Raw genomic sequence first — 15,322 nt, 5'->3', positions numbered from 1 at the left:
GTGTGTCTCTTCCCCCCTGCTCCGATCCCCCGCTTACCTCATCTCTATAGAGTGGGGGGGGGGGAGATGACACATGGGGAGGGAGCTTGCTTGCAGCAGCTGCTGTCAACTTCCTGATCTACTTAAATCAGCAATGTACTTAGTAGGGTCAGCGCACTTAAGGGGGGGGGGAGGGTGTCTGTCTGCCATGCTGTCTCCCCTCCCTCTATTCTAACTGCCTTGTAGAGTGTGAGTCTACATTAACAATGTGTTAACCCTTGAGGGCTCAGCCCAGTGCTAGTTCATCATTTAGCGTAAGGCATTCACTGGAAAATAGCCCACCCTCTGACTTGACCACCTCAACCAAGCCTCACAATCGTCATTGCTGTGTATCGTATTACATTATTTGTTTAAAACTTATACTCTGTGTGTGTGTATATAAGTCTTTTATCTGGTGAAAAAAATTTCCCTGGAACCTAACCCCCGCTATTTACATTAATTCTTATGGGGAAATTGGATTTGTTTAACATCATTTCACTTAAAGTCACATTTTTCAGGAACATAACTACAATATTAAACGAGGAGTTACCGTAGTATGTACTGAAGTCCTTTTGTGAGACAATAGCTTTATAAAGCATTGACATCTTATACTTTAGGTTTCAGACTGTGTCTAATGCATTGCCATAGTTATGAGTGGGATGCCTTTTGTTCCACACCCTGTTTTGTTGTATTAAACTGTAACAAAGATAAAAATCCTTTCTGGCGGTAGGTACTTGTTTCTTTTCAGGCCAGAAGCAGACTTTATATTAGATGATAATCCCTTTGACTGTTGCTGAACTATTACGGCATCACAAGCTGTTTTTAAAAGTTGATATTTTTTTGGGCAGCAGGTATATAAACCAATTTTAAATTAAAATGTCCTAGTAAACATATATGTAGTTCTTGGTGGTCATAACTGGTCAAGCAATAGAGGATGGGCCAAGTTCTACATTTACGTTTAGCAGTGAGTGCATTGAAGTTAATGGGTTGCTCAGGTGTAACTAACAGCAGAATCTGGGGATGTTATAAGTGTTGCAGACTACACAGTCTTTGTTTTAAAGAAAAACATGAATGCAAACCAGTGCTTGAGATTTGATTCACCGAGTAGCCTTTTCCTTTGGGCCCTCAGTTCAAGTCCCATTCTGGCAACCAGTCTCACACCCAGGACTTGTACTTCTAGCTCCGTTAAAATGACCTGGAGGGGTTTAAGCCTTTACTAAGAGACAATTTTGCAAGTATCTGAGGACATGGCTAAGCTGTTTTTTTGTTTTTTTTAATAATTCAGTTCACAGCCTTTTCCATACTATGACTGCAAATTACAATGAAAAAGTTTCAGGCCACAGGCCCCTGCCAGCTAGCCATAAAGCAAGATCATAACCCCCCTAAAACCAATTGGCCCCTGATGATAGCTAGTCCCAGGTTCAGAACTATGCTTTATTTTTTCATAAAAATCTTTCATAGAAGACCATGTTGAACACATAGTGATAGCTAACTGAAGTTTGACTGTCAAAGTCAGGAGCCTTAATGTACTGTTAAGAGGAGAAAAATCAGAACACGTCAACAGTTTGGTTTATTTTTGGTCATGCAATTTTTTTATTTCTCAAACATGTTTCCTGTAGCGGTTGGCACCTTGTACAGCTAATAAAAATGATTATAGCAACACAATTATCGCTACTAACACCACAAATACATTTATTTTTTATAAGCATGTAAACTTATTTATAAAATAACACTTCCAAAGATAATGACACAGCTGTTGTTGAAACACATGGTAGATGGTTAGCTAAATAAGTGAAAGCAGAATTCAAAATCAACTAAATGAACAGTCTAAATACGTGTTTTAATCTCAATGGATTACTTTGGACTAGATTGTTTTTGCTAATGTGTGATTTTTAAGTTTATAAAATAGTTTCAGGTTTTTATAAAACAGACATTTCTGTGACTAAATATATATTTACTCATCTCTGGTGCCTTAGTAAAATAAAATGCATAGTGTGCATACTGTGGCTATTTATAGAAAAATAAAATTTCTGCATATTTTTGAAGCTGTGTATTGTAACCACCACAGGAATGGTGAACTGAATTCTGTATCTAATACCTCTTCTGATATAAAATTATATATAGTTTTAACTTTCTTAGGTTATCATACTGGTTAAGCTCTTGTATATACCAACATGGATGTGTCAAGATGGTTAGGTGAGGCACCATCACCACACTACTGTACTAGAGTCAGATATGCTACTATTTGGGTTCTAGCAGGAAGCTCTCTGTACTCTTTGTTATGGGGGAGGCTCTGTGCCCACGGTCCTGGGGAATGCCTAAGTCCCATGGTTCTGATGAGCTCTCATCTACTGGGCCCCTGGTTGCCCAGTAAGGCCCTGACCCCTCAGCCCAAATCTGGGAACATGTCAATATATAGTGAGGAACGGCCTGATTACTGTTAAAAATGACAAAGGTTTCAGGGCTGTGAACATCATCTACTACACTGTCATATACATTCATGCCATCTGCATCAACTGCTGGTGGCACAATATAAGACTGTTTGCCCTCAGTGTATAAGCCTGTTACTACCTCAGCCTCAAACACACAAATTAGATGGTCCAATTCACACTTTTCCTTGGTATCCTCCACTAGGTTTCTGGGGTTCCTGATAAAGTAGATGCCAGCTCCATATTTTTGTTCTGGAAATAAAAAAAACAAAAAATGAAAACAGTAGACTCCAAAGAATGAGTTTTATTAGGGTTTGCAGTGTTGTAGCCATGTTGCTCCCAAGATATTTGAGACAAGGTGGGTGAGGCAATATCTTTCATTGGACCAACTTCTGTTGGTGAAAGAGACAAGCTTTCGAGCCACACAGCTCTTCTTCAGCTTGTCTCTTTCACCACCCAGACCTCAAGAAGAGCTCTCTGTGGGTTCAAAGCTTGTCTCTTTCGCCAACAGAAGTTGGTCCAATAAAAGACACTACCTCACCCACAATGTGTCTCTCTTAATAGGGTGACATTTTTTTCTCATGGCTCCAGCCCTAAAGATTAGAGATGCCTCTCAATTCTGGATTGCATTTCCTATTACCTTTCACAATGCTCCTATGTTGGTCAAAAAAACTGAAGAAAGAAACGTCTGCTGATACTTTTCTCTGTTCTAGATGCTGATGTACATATTCTGCCCTCAGATACCTGCATACAATTCCCACTGACTTCAGGGAACAAAGGGTTACTAAACTGTTCCATAACTATTGTTCTTCTAGTTGTGATGCACATGTCCATTCCATTCTTGGAGCATGCATGTCCTGTGCACTGCTGTCGGAAACTTTTTCCCTCCGTAGTATCCGTTAGAGCAGCTTGAGCACCATCTGCCACTACATAGCCTTGTGACCGTCATAAAGAGTGGAGCCACACTAACCCCTCTCAGTTCATTCATGCCAGAAACGCCGATGCAGGGGGGTAGGAGGGCGAGTCATGGAGTTGACATGTGCAACACTTCTCTAAGAACAGCAGTTATGGAACAGGTTAGTAACTGTTTTTTCTTCTTCAAGTGATTACACATGTACATTCCACCCGGGGTAGGTCTACACTGCAATAAAAAAGACGTGCTGCTGACGCATGTCAGCTGCCTCTGGCTCGCAGGGCTCAGGCTGCGGGACTATAAAATTGCAGTGTAGACGTATGGGCTTGGCCTGGTGCTGGGCTCTGGGACCCTGGTATATGCTGGAATGAAGAGTGTGTCAGCAAGACTCCAGATTGTCTGGACCAGACAGAGAATCATTTCCACTTCACCAAGTAAACAGAGTTAGTAGATGGCTTCCTACTATTTAAGAGCACATCCTGAACCTCTCTGGAACAAAAAGAAAAGGAGTACTTGTGGCACCTTAGAGACTAACCAATTTATTTGAGCATAAGCTTTCGCGATGAAGTGAGCTGTAGCTCACGAAAGCTTATGCTCAAATAAATTGGTTAGTCTCTAAGGTGCCACAAGTACTCCTTTTCTTTTTGCGAATACAGACTAACATGGCTGTTACTCTGAAACCTGTCATCTTTGGAACAAGACTCTTCCCAATGATCTATCCATGAAACATGTAGGCTGTTAAATGAAGTGCCTGCAAGTTTGGGTGGAGTAGGTGACCATGGTCTTGAGAAATCACGTTTGGGTCCAATGGAAGCAGTATCAGAGCTTTTACCAAAAAGGAGAGGAATGTGGAGAACCAGTGCTCCCGAGGCCAACCTGGAATTACAAATATGAGTTGAGCACGTTCCTGTCTAATTTTTAGCAAAACTCTGTGAAGAAGTGGGATTGGTGGGAAAGAATACTGGAGTTTGCTTGTCCAGGAAAATGTCCATTACGGAACTTTGACTGTGACCTTGAAGTGGGGTGGCCAACCTGAGCCTGAGAAGGAACCAGAATTTACCAGTGTACATCGCCAAAGAGCCACAGTAATACGGCGGCAACCCCCACATCAGGTCCCGTCCCCCCTGCCCCACTCCCAGCACCTCCCATTCACCATCAGCCCTCCCCACACCTCCCGATCAGCTGTTTTGTGGCATGCAGGAGGCTGTGGGGGGGAGAGCGAGGGCACGGCAGGCTCAGGGGAGGAGGTGGGAAGGGGAGGAGTGTGGGCAGGGCCTGTCGCAGAGGCAGGGGTTGAGCTGTGAGCACCCCCTGGTACATTGGAAAGTTGGCGCCCGTAGCTCCAGCCCCGGAGTCGGTGCCTATACAAGGAGCCGCATATTAACTTCTGAAGAGCCGCATGTGGCTCCGGAGCCGAAGGTTGGCCACCCCTGCCTTGAAGAAAGCAAAAGGGCCAGCACTTCCTCTTGGTTCTTGCTGCAAACTCTACCAGGGGAGTCCTCCACAGCTGGAAAACGCACCTGGCTATATTCGGACATAGAGACCATCTGGGGTGATGCAAACAATCTGCTTAGGTTGCATGCAAGTTCATTCTGCACCCTTGAAAGGTAAGAGGCTGTGAGGTTTCTCAAACTGGCAATACAAAAATCCCAGAGTTTGACTGTCTTGTGGCAGAGCTGGAATGAGTGAGCCCCTCCCTGTCTGTTGAGACAGGACATTGTCATTGTGTTGTCTGTTAGAATACGTGCAGGCTTTTACCCTTGATACGGAGTAAGAAACCTTGACATGCCAGGCAGACAGCTCTCAACCTCCTGACATCTGTGTGTAGAGACAAGTCCTTTGTGGACCATAATCCCTGCATCTGAAGGGAACCTAGATTAGCCCCCCCCAACCCAGAGCAGACACATCTATCACTAACATCCAGAACAAACATACACATGTTTACAGGATTTGTCCACCAGTCCAGAGAAGCTAAAATCTGAAAGGGTAACCTCACCACAAGCCTTAGAGGGCGACAGCTCAGAGGTAATATAGAGGCCAGCTAAGTCTGTAGTTCCCTGAGGAGCAATCTGGCATGTCGGACCGCATATGTGCAAGAGGCTGCCTGCCCCAGAAGCCTCATGCAATTCCAAGCTGTAATAGTTGGGTGAGCCGTGACATCTAAAATAACTGATTAAGTTGTCTGCAATCTTGACCATGGAAGGAAAGCTCTGGCTTGAGTCGAATCCAGGAGTGCCCCAATGAATTCTAACGTCTGAAATGGGGAGAGGATAGATGTCTCCGTGTTGACTGACAGTCCCAGAGCTTTGAAAATTGACTGGATAAGAGAAATGCTGGATAGTACCTGAACTCTGGATTGGCCTCTCACCAGTCAACCATCCATGTAGGGATACACTTGCATATCCAATATCCTCAGAAACTCAGCTACCACTGCCTTGCATTTTGTAAAAACTCTGGAGGCTGCAGGCAAGCCAAAGGGTAGCACTGAACTGGAAGTGAGAATGGTTCACCAGGTATCTTAAATACTTCCTGTGGCCCTGGATAGATCACCATACGGAAGTACGCCTCCTTTAAATCAAAGGCAGCATACCAGTCTCTGGGGAACAGGGAAGGGATAATGGAAGTAGGCAAGACAATAGAAAAAACTTATCCTTTTCTGTTGAATTTATGCAGGCCTAAAATTGATCTAGACCTCCCTTTGCTTTCAGGATAAGGAAACAGAGGGAATAAAACCTCTCTCTGACACTGAGGAACTTCATTTATGGCTCCCAACCAAAGCAGAGATTGCACCCCCTAGAGAAGGAGCTCCATGTGACAGTAGTCCCTGCGGAGATCTAGGGAAGGGTTGGAAGGAGGGTTAGAAATAAACTGAAGTATCCCACTTCCACAGAGCTTAAGACCCATTGGTCTGCAATGATTGAGGACCAAAGACCCAGGAAGTGAGATAGATGGTTTGCAAACACAGGGAAAGGAGAGGCTGGAATTTTGGAGACCGGTACGGTGTCCTCCATCAACCCATCAAAACGTTTGTTTAGTAGCCCCCGGGCACCTCGATGAGCTAGGAGCCATTGCAGTAGAAAGAGGTGGTCTGCATCTATAACCTCTATTATTTTTCTTGTTGATGTGCAAGAATAGCATATAAGTGGGTCTGATGCAGATGGAAGTGCTTTCTTTTCGAGGCAGGTTTATGTATGCCCCACAACTTTAGAGTTGCCTTGGAATCTTTTAAACCATGAAGTTTGTCATCTGTCTACCCTGAAAATAGAGATGATACTTCAAATGGCAGGACCTGAACTATCTGCTGGACTTTCTGGGCAGCCCCAAAGACTGCAGCAATGAGCACAAGCATATGGTAATAGCAATGGCCGTGACCCTAGCAGCCAAGCCCAAACTGGCTTGGAGTGATGTTCTAGCCGCCAGCTCTCCTTCGTCTACCAGTGAAAGAAACTTGTCCTTAAACTTTAATATTGAGTCCCAGATATTAAAGTCATAATGCCCTAACAAAGCCTGTTGGATGGTGATTCTAAGTTGTAACCCAGCTGTAGAATACATATTCCTATCAAAATGAGTGAGATTTTTTGGTGTCCTTTGGCTGCGGTTCTCAATCTGTGGGTTGGAACTTCAAATGGGGTCACCAGGACTGGCTTAGACTTTCTGGGGCACCAGGCTGAAGCCCAGGCCTCACTGCCCAAGGCCGAAGCCTGAGGGCTTCAGCTGTGGGTTGGGGCTCAGGTTATAGCCCCACTCCTCAGGCTGAAGCCCTCGGGCTTCAGCTTTGGCCCCCGCACCCGGAGGGGTGGGGCTCGGGCTCCCCTCACTGCCCATGGCAGTGGTGCTTGGACGGGCTCAGGCTTCTGTCCCCTCCTCCTGGAGTCGTGTAGTAATTCTTGATGTCAGAAGGGGGTCACGGCGCAATGAAGTTTTTTGGTCCTAGGTTTGAAGTTCCTACAAATTTGATAGCAATCTGAGATGAGAGATTCACTCAGGCACTTTAAACAACTGGAGTGTGGGTCACTCACAGGCATCTGCTTGGAACAAGAAAAATAAGGCTTGAACCCCCTTGACCGAGGCATTCCTTGGTACCAAAAACAGAACTGGAAGCAAGGAAACTGAAAAATAACATTTAAACAAAAAAACTTAATCACTAACACTAACTATCTACCAAAAAAAAGGCATACTGAAAGAACTTGCTAAGGTAAGACCAAGAGATTCAGCAACCATCATAGGCAGTAAGAAGGAACTGAGGGGGATCAGGGGCATCTCTGCTCTTTAGACCTGCTTGAAAGGGCGCACAGAGGCAGAGGGCGCTTCAGCCACTCCACAAGGACTGCTGAGGGGAAAAGTTTCCAACAAACATGTGCTAGGCATGCGCATATCAAGAGTGGAATGGACATGTGCAGTCACTTGAAGAAATTGTGGATGTTGGTATCCAAGGGAAGAATTTCTCCCATAATATTTAACTATGATTCCAGTGTGTAGTGTGACAAGCAATAGTTTGTTATAGTAGACAGAGGCAAAGTTGAAAATGTTCTGTATCTAAACACATTCTTTCCAAATCTTATTTTGCTTTGAGATAAAATGAGACTTAGATGTTGTCCTATTTTGTCGTTTATTATTCTGAGCACCCAAAAGCATCTTAGGTATTTCACAGAAACACGGAAAGGCATGACTCCTGCTTTCTGAAGATCTTACAATCTTAGCCCTGATTCTGCAATTGATAGCACACAGGAAGATGGCTGCATACTATCATTTGTAGGACTGGGGCCTAAATTCTTATTCTCTTCATCTGTAAAAATTTCTAGAATAGAAGCTATGTGGATTGTTATGCGAGCTAGAATAATAAACAAATGCCACCACCAAAGTCCTGCACTGTGCTTTATGACAAATCCACCTTCTTCATCAGTGGTCTCCAAAGTGGGGTGCGCACACCACAGGGGGTGCGCAGGACCATCCCTGGGGGTGCGCGGCAGGAGGAGCGCCACTGAAGGAGCGCTGCTGGCATGGCGGCAGCTGCACTCCCAGACCTTTGATTCTTCGGCGGCACGCCGGCGGCAGCTCGGCTCTCCCCGCTCCGTCGATTCTTCGGCAGCACGCCGGCGACAGCTCTTCTTCTTCTTCTCCTCCTCTTTTTTTTTTTGCACTTCCCTAGAGCTGGCCCTAGGGGTGCGCAATCCAAAAAGTTTGGAGACCACTGTTCTACATCACTTGTCTGAAACGCACTGTCTATTTAGACTGTAAACTCCTTAGTCCAAAGACTATATCTTCTTCTACAGTACATTTTGAAAAGCACCAAGCTTATTCCAGAGGATTCTTAAATGATATTCCAAAAACACTGGATGGATCCTTGTATGTATATAAAATTGCTTTATATCAAATTTGTTCAGTTTTCAAGTGAAACGATGCTGGACTCTGTTAAGTAGTCTTCCACCACTGTAATGCCATCAACTTCAGTGGATTTACACTAGTGTAAAACCAATGTAATGGAATAGAGAATCAGATATGGCTTTTTTTCTGTCAGTGCCACACTCAAGCTGGGATCTGAAAGTAAAGCTGGGTTCTTTCTAACTCATACATCATCATCAGTAATAAAGATTCTGCAGTTAGATCTGTGATAACAATTCTGTTGATGATGCACAAACCAGAATGGAAGCCAGCTCATTCTTCCAGAGCTGCATAGGCTCTGCTGTACGAACAGGAGTGAAAAGCGTAAAGTAAAATCTTATTGTTCTGAAGGTAAGTGGATATGACTGAACACATATAAAAAATAGATCTCTTGTGTAAGAAGGTGCCATTTTTCTGACCTAAGCTGAACTTTACTAATCAACTACTGTTTGTTTTGTTTAAAGAAGCAAAATATTCCTATCACCAAGTGCACACTCCAAGTGAAAATACTAAACATTCAAATATCCAGTCCAGTGATTCTAAACCTATTTACCATTGTGGACCGCATACGCAGCTCTCTATGGGTTATGTGGTCCACATTCACACAATATTCATGCTACCTGTATGGCCCTGAGGATGTCACATGGGCCACAGCTGTGTACTGATTGGGTCGCAAGCAGGCTGCAGGTTGAGAACCACTGGTCCAGTCCTTACTCTTCTGTATGGAGCAATACTAGCAAACTGACACATGTCGAATGGCTACATTATTGTTTGGAGCAGAATTATATAAACACTATTAATGGCATGTTTCTGCAATCTTTCAACAGCATTGTAAAAGACGAAAGCAGTAAACTACCTCGTGGAGGGGAGTATGTTCTCTGAAATCCAGCTCTGCATACCAAGCTACAGAACTGAGCGGGAACACGCTGGTACAATCTATGGCATATCTGCTTGCCAACAGTTTTTCCTTCTACACATTTTTTAATCCGTTGGAAGGCAGCTGATAAAACAGGATTATGTATTTTTTCTATCTGTAATATAAACAACAACAGAGTAGTATAAACAGACAGTTATAGATCCATACCACTGAAAGCACACGCTGTCACTATTATAATTTACAATCTCCAATTTAACAAGCATTTTTTTTTTCATTTTGAGCTAATCAGTAGCACAGCCTGCATATATCTAAAGTGTGCAATTGCTCAGGAGAAAAAGTACCATGACCCCAGTGCTTCTCATTGAAGTCAATAGGAGCACCACTGTGCCCTGTTCCAGTGATTTCTAATGGGTGAGTTGTGTTGTACAGATGTAAGTAACAACCATAAATGTTAATGAGAGTTGCGTATGTGGTTAGGACCTGATCCAGCCAGGGGCTGAGAGTATCCTGTGAGGGTCCTGACTTCAGTGAGAGTTAAAGTTATTCAATCTCTCATAAGATCAAGTCCACACTGAGAAAAGTCTTTGGACTGAATTGTGCCTTTCAGGCACAGTTCTGCATCACAGAGGATGGGGTTTGTTTGTTTATTTGTTTAAGTAATCTTATCTACTGGAACTGTGAATGATTTCATATCCATAGCACTGTACAATCCTATTTTGAATCCTGCTGAGCTCTTGACCTCAATGATACATTGTGGCAATTAATTCCACAGGCCAACTGTGAAATGTGTAAAATAGAATTTTCTTTTATCAGATTTATAGTAGCTGCCTTTCAATTTAATTGTTCTTGTATTATGAGATGGTAAATAGAAGTGTCCGATTTACCTTCTTTACACCATTCATTGTTCTGTATATCTTTATCATGTGTCCTCTGCATCATCTCCCCTCTAAATGAAATAGTCCCTGTTGCTTCAATCTCTCTTCCAATAAGACAGAGATGTCAATGCACTTGACCAAGGTCATACAGGGAGTCAGTGATAGAACTAGAAACAGAATCTAAAAGTCCTGGCTTCTAGTTACCTGCTATACCATTAGATAATGCTCCCTCCTCCCCACAGAGAATACATCTACTACAGAGACTTATATTTCTCTATGTATATGCTATACATCTTCATGTTCCCTTTGTGATTAAAGTAGAGCCTGGAATCTACTACTGACTACATCAGGAGCAGAATAAACCCCTTGATCCCTGAGAATTTGCTATAACTGAGGACTTGAGGCTGCAAAATATAAAATAAACATATAGTACCTTCTGAAACAGTAAATGAAGATTTAATTCACTCAAAAAGATGTATCAGCTGTAACTTTTTTAAACAGTCATCTTAATTGAGCAATAAATCTAGGTTTCATTTGCAATTTCACAAAAGTTCATTCAAGTATTATAAGGAGCCAACTGATTTTGATCTTGTTCTTTTTTAAAAATGTATCCTTATTAATTGCATCCAGGTTCTTATAAATGTCTGATACCTTAAGATTCATTTTACCAAGGATACTCTCTTTACCTTGAGAACACGAAGCCCAGCTTTTTCAAATATTTTTTCTCGGTCCTTGAATTCCTGGCAGTATGATTCTACTGGAGAGATCTGGTAACGCATTTTGGTACCCCTTGTCTTGTCTCGGAGTCTTTCTGGAGGATAATCAGTTTCCAGTTGGCCTGGATACAAGTAGCAGGATATTTAATAATAATTTAAGACTTTTAGCTTGTTAAACTCACCCTAAATGCAACAAAGTCAGTGGAGGAGGAAGTTAATAGTTTATTTTGGTTGCTTAGTTAACAAAGAAGAGCGTTACATATTCTCTGAAGCAAGCTATTGGGTCATCTGAATCAAGGCTCCTCCTTTACAGAGACCTTTGATAAGGGCAGTGATGACTTAGGAGGTCTGTTGAGGGAGGCTGGGATACTGTGCATTCTTTTGTGCTATAAGGGTCAACTGGTTATTGCCAGTAAGTCATGAGTTTACTGCTAAATTAGTTTTAATTTTAAGATTTCTGTTTTAAAAAACATCAAGGACACTTGGAGCTTGATCCAGAGCTCACTGAAGTCAGTGAAAAAGCTTCTACTGAGTTCAATGAACTTTGGATATGGACACTACAGCACCTTTTTACACTCTTGTACATTTAAATAAAATAACTATCTGTCCAGATCTAGAAATTCTTTAAGTGATTCAACTTTGCTAAGGACGTTACAGCTTACATTTAAATTTGCTGAATATATTATGCCTGTTAAATCAAGTTCTACTAAAGGAACCAACGAAAAGTCAGAAACAGAAGAGACACAGGATGTATCATCTCCATTATATAGCTCTGCATTTGTGTATCTATCTTTTATACAACGGAACCCATCTTAAATGACCATCAAAATGACCAGGAAAAATGGTTGCCTAATAGGCTTTTAACTACAGGCCAAATAAAACTGACCTGGAAAAAGGGGATATTTCAAAGACAGGAAGTTGCCCTTTGAGGCAGTATTTGGTACAGGTTTCAAATTCATTCTTATTGTAACTCCACTGAAATAAATTAATTGACTTCAGTAATTTCTATATTGAAGTCAAAGGGTCTGATTCACTCCGACCAGAACAACTATCTGTGGGACGCTGATAGCACTAGGTGTGCTGGCAGGAGGGGAGTGGCAGCAAGCAACCTACAAAGTATGCAGGACCAGTTCAGCAAGGGTATGCACTGAATCAACACATCTCCCAGGGAGCCTCAGATGGCTGGGCCGTTAGGCTGCCTTTCCTAGCGGAACTCCCAGAGTGAGGATTGGCAGCACAGTCACGTCCGCCTCAAATAGCATGACTAGCCCAGTGAAATAAACTGCAACCCACTGGAACCTTGCCCAGTGAATCAACTGAAGTCAACAAACTAACACGTGGTCTTTCAAGGCTTTGCACAGTGCCTATTACCATAGTATCTAAGCACACAGACTAATCAGACCCTACTGTATATTCATCATACATACAAACTGAAATACAAGCTCATCTAAATATTGGTAAGCCACATACATATTCTCCGCTTCATATTTGTTTTTATTCACTTAACCACACTGACCCTCTGACAGCAGCAGTTCCTCTTGTTTGGCTCTATTATTCTCTTGCACATCACACAGTAAATTTTCAATCATGAACACCGCATCAATTACAGCACCAGGAGGACCTTGAATCTCTAATCTTGCCTTTCCACCAACCACTTCTTCCGATATGGATACACCGAAACGCTGCAGACGAGACAGTTCTGCATGATCTTTTTTGCTAAGGTTAAAAATGTGATTGTTTTCTATAACGATAAGGTGACTTTCCTGGACTTGCATTATGTTTTTGATCCATATTTTTGCTGCTTCCAGTGCTTCACAGCGGTTTCCAATAAGTTCAATGGCCGGTCCAGTTTTTTTATTCTCTGTCTCCGTTTGTCTGTCAGAGTGTGACCCTGAAAGAAATACTGATTATATAAGTACAACTAGTAGACTGAAAAGTTCACAAGTACTGTCACAAGTTTCTATATGCAGCCTGAGATTTTGCAGCACAAGGAAACCTTACTGCCCTTATGGTACATTCAGAATGGGGATATGACAATAGACACTAAGGGGTAGATTTTTAAAGATATAAATGGCAGTTGGGCATGTAACTCCCATTAACTTTCAATTCTGCCTTTGAAAATCTCCATTTAAGGGCCTAATTCCACTCCTATTAAAGTCAATGGCAAATCTCTCATTGATTTATGTGGGACCAGGATTTGGCCTTAGTAATAATTAATAAATACAGTTTCATCCCACGTGTATAATATCTTTACATTTTGAAGTCAAATTAAATGGTAGTTCCTCTTCTGTGAGCCATTTAGAAACTTGTTCTTAATTTTCATGTTTTTCCACATTCCTCTAATGTGTGGTTTAAACAGAAGCTGCTATTTCAGGAGACACTGGAGATGATGAAATTAAATATTTACACAGACTGAAACCATAAATCTTGCTTTTAAGTCTCTAGTTAGGACTGTTTGTGTGTTAAGAGAATACACTGTAGTTCTACAGGGAAGTGAAGGAGAGGACACTGTCCTACTCACAAAGGAGCCCTTTTAAATCCCTTCTGGTGTTTGGCTCTGGATAAATGAAGTACTTTTTGCATTTTAACTACATCTGTGTACTCCCTGGATTTTTTTTTTTAAATACAATGTAAATCACTGCTAAAATCAATATGTTTCATTCACACTCACTTTGCATTAGCTAGCTAGAATATGTTTCAAATGACAACATTCTCAGCTTGTGTCATAAATATAAAGGGAAGGGTAAACCCCTTTGAAATCCCTCCTGGCCAGGGGAAAGCTCCTCTCACCTGTAAAGGGTTAAGAAGCTAAAGGAAACCTCGCTGGCACCTGACCAAAATGACCAATGAGGAGACAAGATATTTTCAAAAGCTGGGAGGAGGGAGAGAAACAAAGGGTCTGTGTCTGTCTGTATGCTGCTCTGGCCAGGGACAGAACAGGAATGGAGTCTTAGAACTTTTAGTAAGTAATCTAGCTAGGTACGTGTTAGATTATGATGTCTTTAAATGGCTGAGAAAAGAACTGTGCTGAATAGAATGACTGTCCCTGTCTGTGTGTCTTTTTTGTAACTTAAGGTTTTGCCTAGAGGGGTTCTCTATGTTTTTGAATCTAATTACCCTGTAAGATATCTACCATCCTGATTTTACAGGGGGGATTTCTTTATTTCTATTTACTTCTATTTTTTATTAAAAGTCTTCTTGTAAAACACTGAATGCTTTTTCATTGTTCTCAGATCCAAGGGTTTGGGTCTGTGGTCACCTATGCAAATTGGTGAGGCTTTTTATCCAACATTTCCCAGGAAAGGGGGGGTGCAAGTGTTGGGAGGATTGTTCATTGTTCTTAAGATCCAAGGGTCTGGGTCTGTAGTCACCTAGGCAAATTGGTGAGGCTTTTTACCAAACCTTGTCCAGGAAGTGGGGTGCAAGGTTTTGGGAAGTATTTTGGGGGGAAGGACGCGTCCAAACAGCTCTTCCCCAGTAACCAGTATTAGTTTGGTGGTGGTAGCGGCCAGTCCAAGGACAAGGGGGGGAATATTTTGTACCTTGGGGAAGTTTTGACCTGAGCTGGTAAAGATAAGCTTAGGAGGTTTTTTCATGCAGGTCCCCACATCTGTACCCTAGAGTTCAGAGTGGGGGAGGAACCTTGACAGCTTGTAATAAAGAGTCTATTGATAGAAATAAATGGCAATGGGCTGGAGTGCTGCCAGCAATCATTTGAACGTAGGAGGCACAAAACAAATACAACTCGCCTGCCTACAAGGAGGGAAGGAATGCTAACCCATGATGCCATCCTCATCTCTTGAACTAAAATTTTACCCTTTGGCACCAGGGCCCAATCACATGAAGTACTTTGTGCCATCAACTCCCACTGATTGCAGTTGGTACTGACGGTGTTCAGCATCTCACAGGACAAGGCGAAAAGTTGAACAAAACTGTACTGGAAACTCCGAAGTGTTAACTAAAGACAGGGCACTGCCTATTGCCAGTGCAGGTTTTACTGTTAATTAAACATATAGAATAAGCTCTGGAACTTTATAGTAGCTAAAATGCACTCAGCCAACGTCCCCCAAAGCTTAATTATCATTTTAAAGTTAAAGTCAGATGTACAAACT

The 15,322-nt window shown here is 42.3% G+C and overlaps 1 protein-coding gene across 3 annotated transcripts in view; it reads right to left on the bottom strand.

Annotated features, from left to right (window-relative positions):
* Positions 1–126: 126 nt before the first annotated feature.
* PARP9 (poly(ADP-ribose) polymerase family member 9) overlaps positions 127–15,322 on the bottom strand; it is a 35,073-nt gene continuing 19,877 nt past the window's right edge. For all 3 annotated transcript variants that reach the window (XM_084642737.1, XM_084642736.1, XM_084642738.1), the window contains exons 7-10: positions 12,727–13,101; positions 11,181–11,332; positions 9,599–9,773; positions 127–2,699 (exon numbers count right to left, since the gene is read on the bottom strand). In XM_084642737.1, coding sequence (XP_084498863.1) covers positions 2,260–2,699; positions 9,599–9,773; positions 11,181–11,332; positions 12,727–13,101 — 1,142 coding nt within the window. In that variant the 3' untranslated portion in view covers positions 127–2,259. The remainder of the gene's footprint in view (positions 2,700–9,598; positions 9,774–11,180; positions 11,333–12,726; positions 13,102–15,322) is intronic.

This window comes from Lepidochelys olivacea (assembly GCF_965140295.1).
Source record: "Lepidochelys olivacea isolate rLepOli2 genome assembly, chromosome: 11".
In the NCBI taxonomy this organism is placed as follows: Eukaryota; Metazoa; Chordata; order Testudines; family Cheloniidae; genus Lepidochelys; species Lepidochelys olivacea.
The sequence above is the reverse complement of the archived record's forward strand: the minus strand, read 5'-3'. Positions and strand labels throughout refer to the sequence as shown.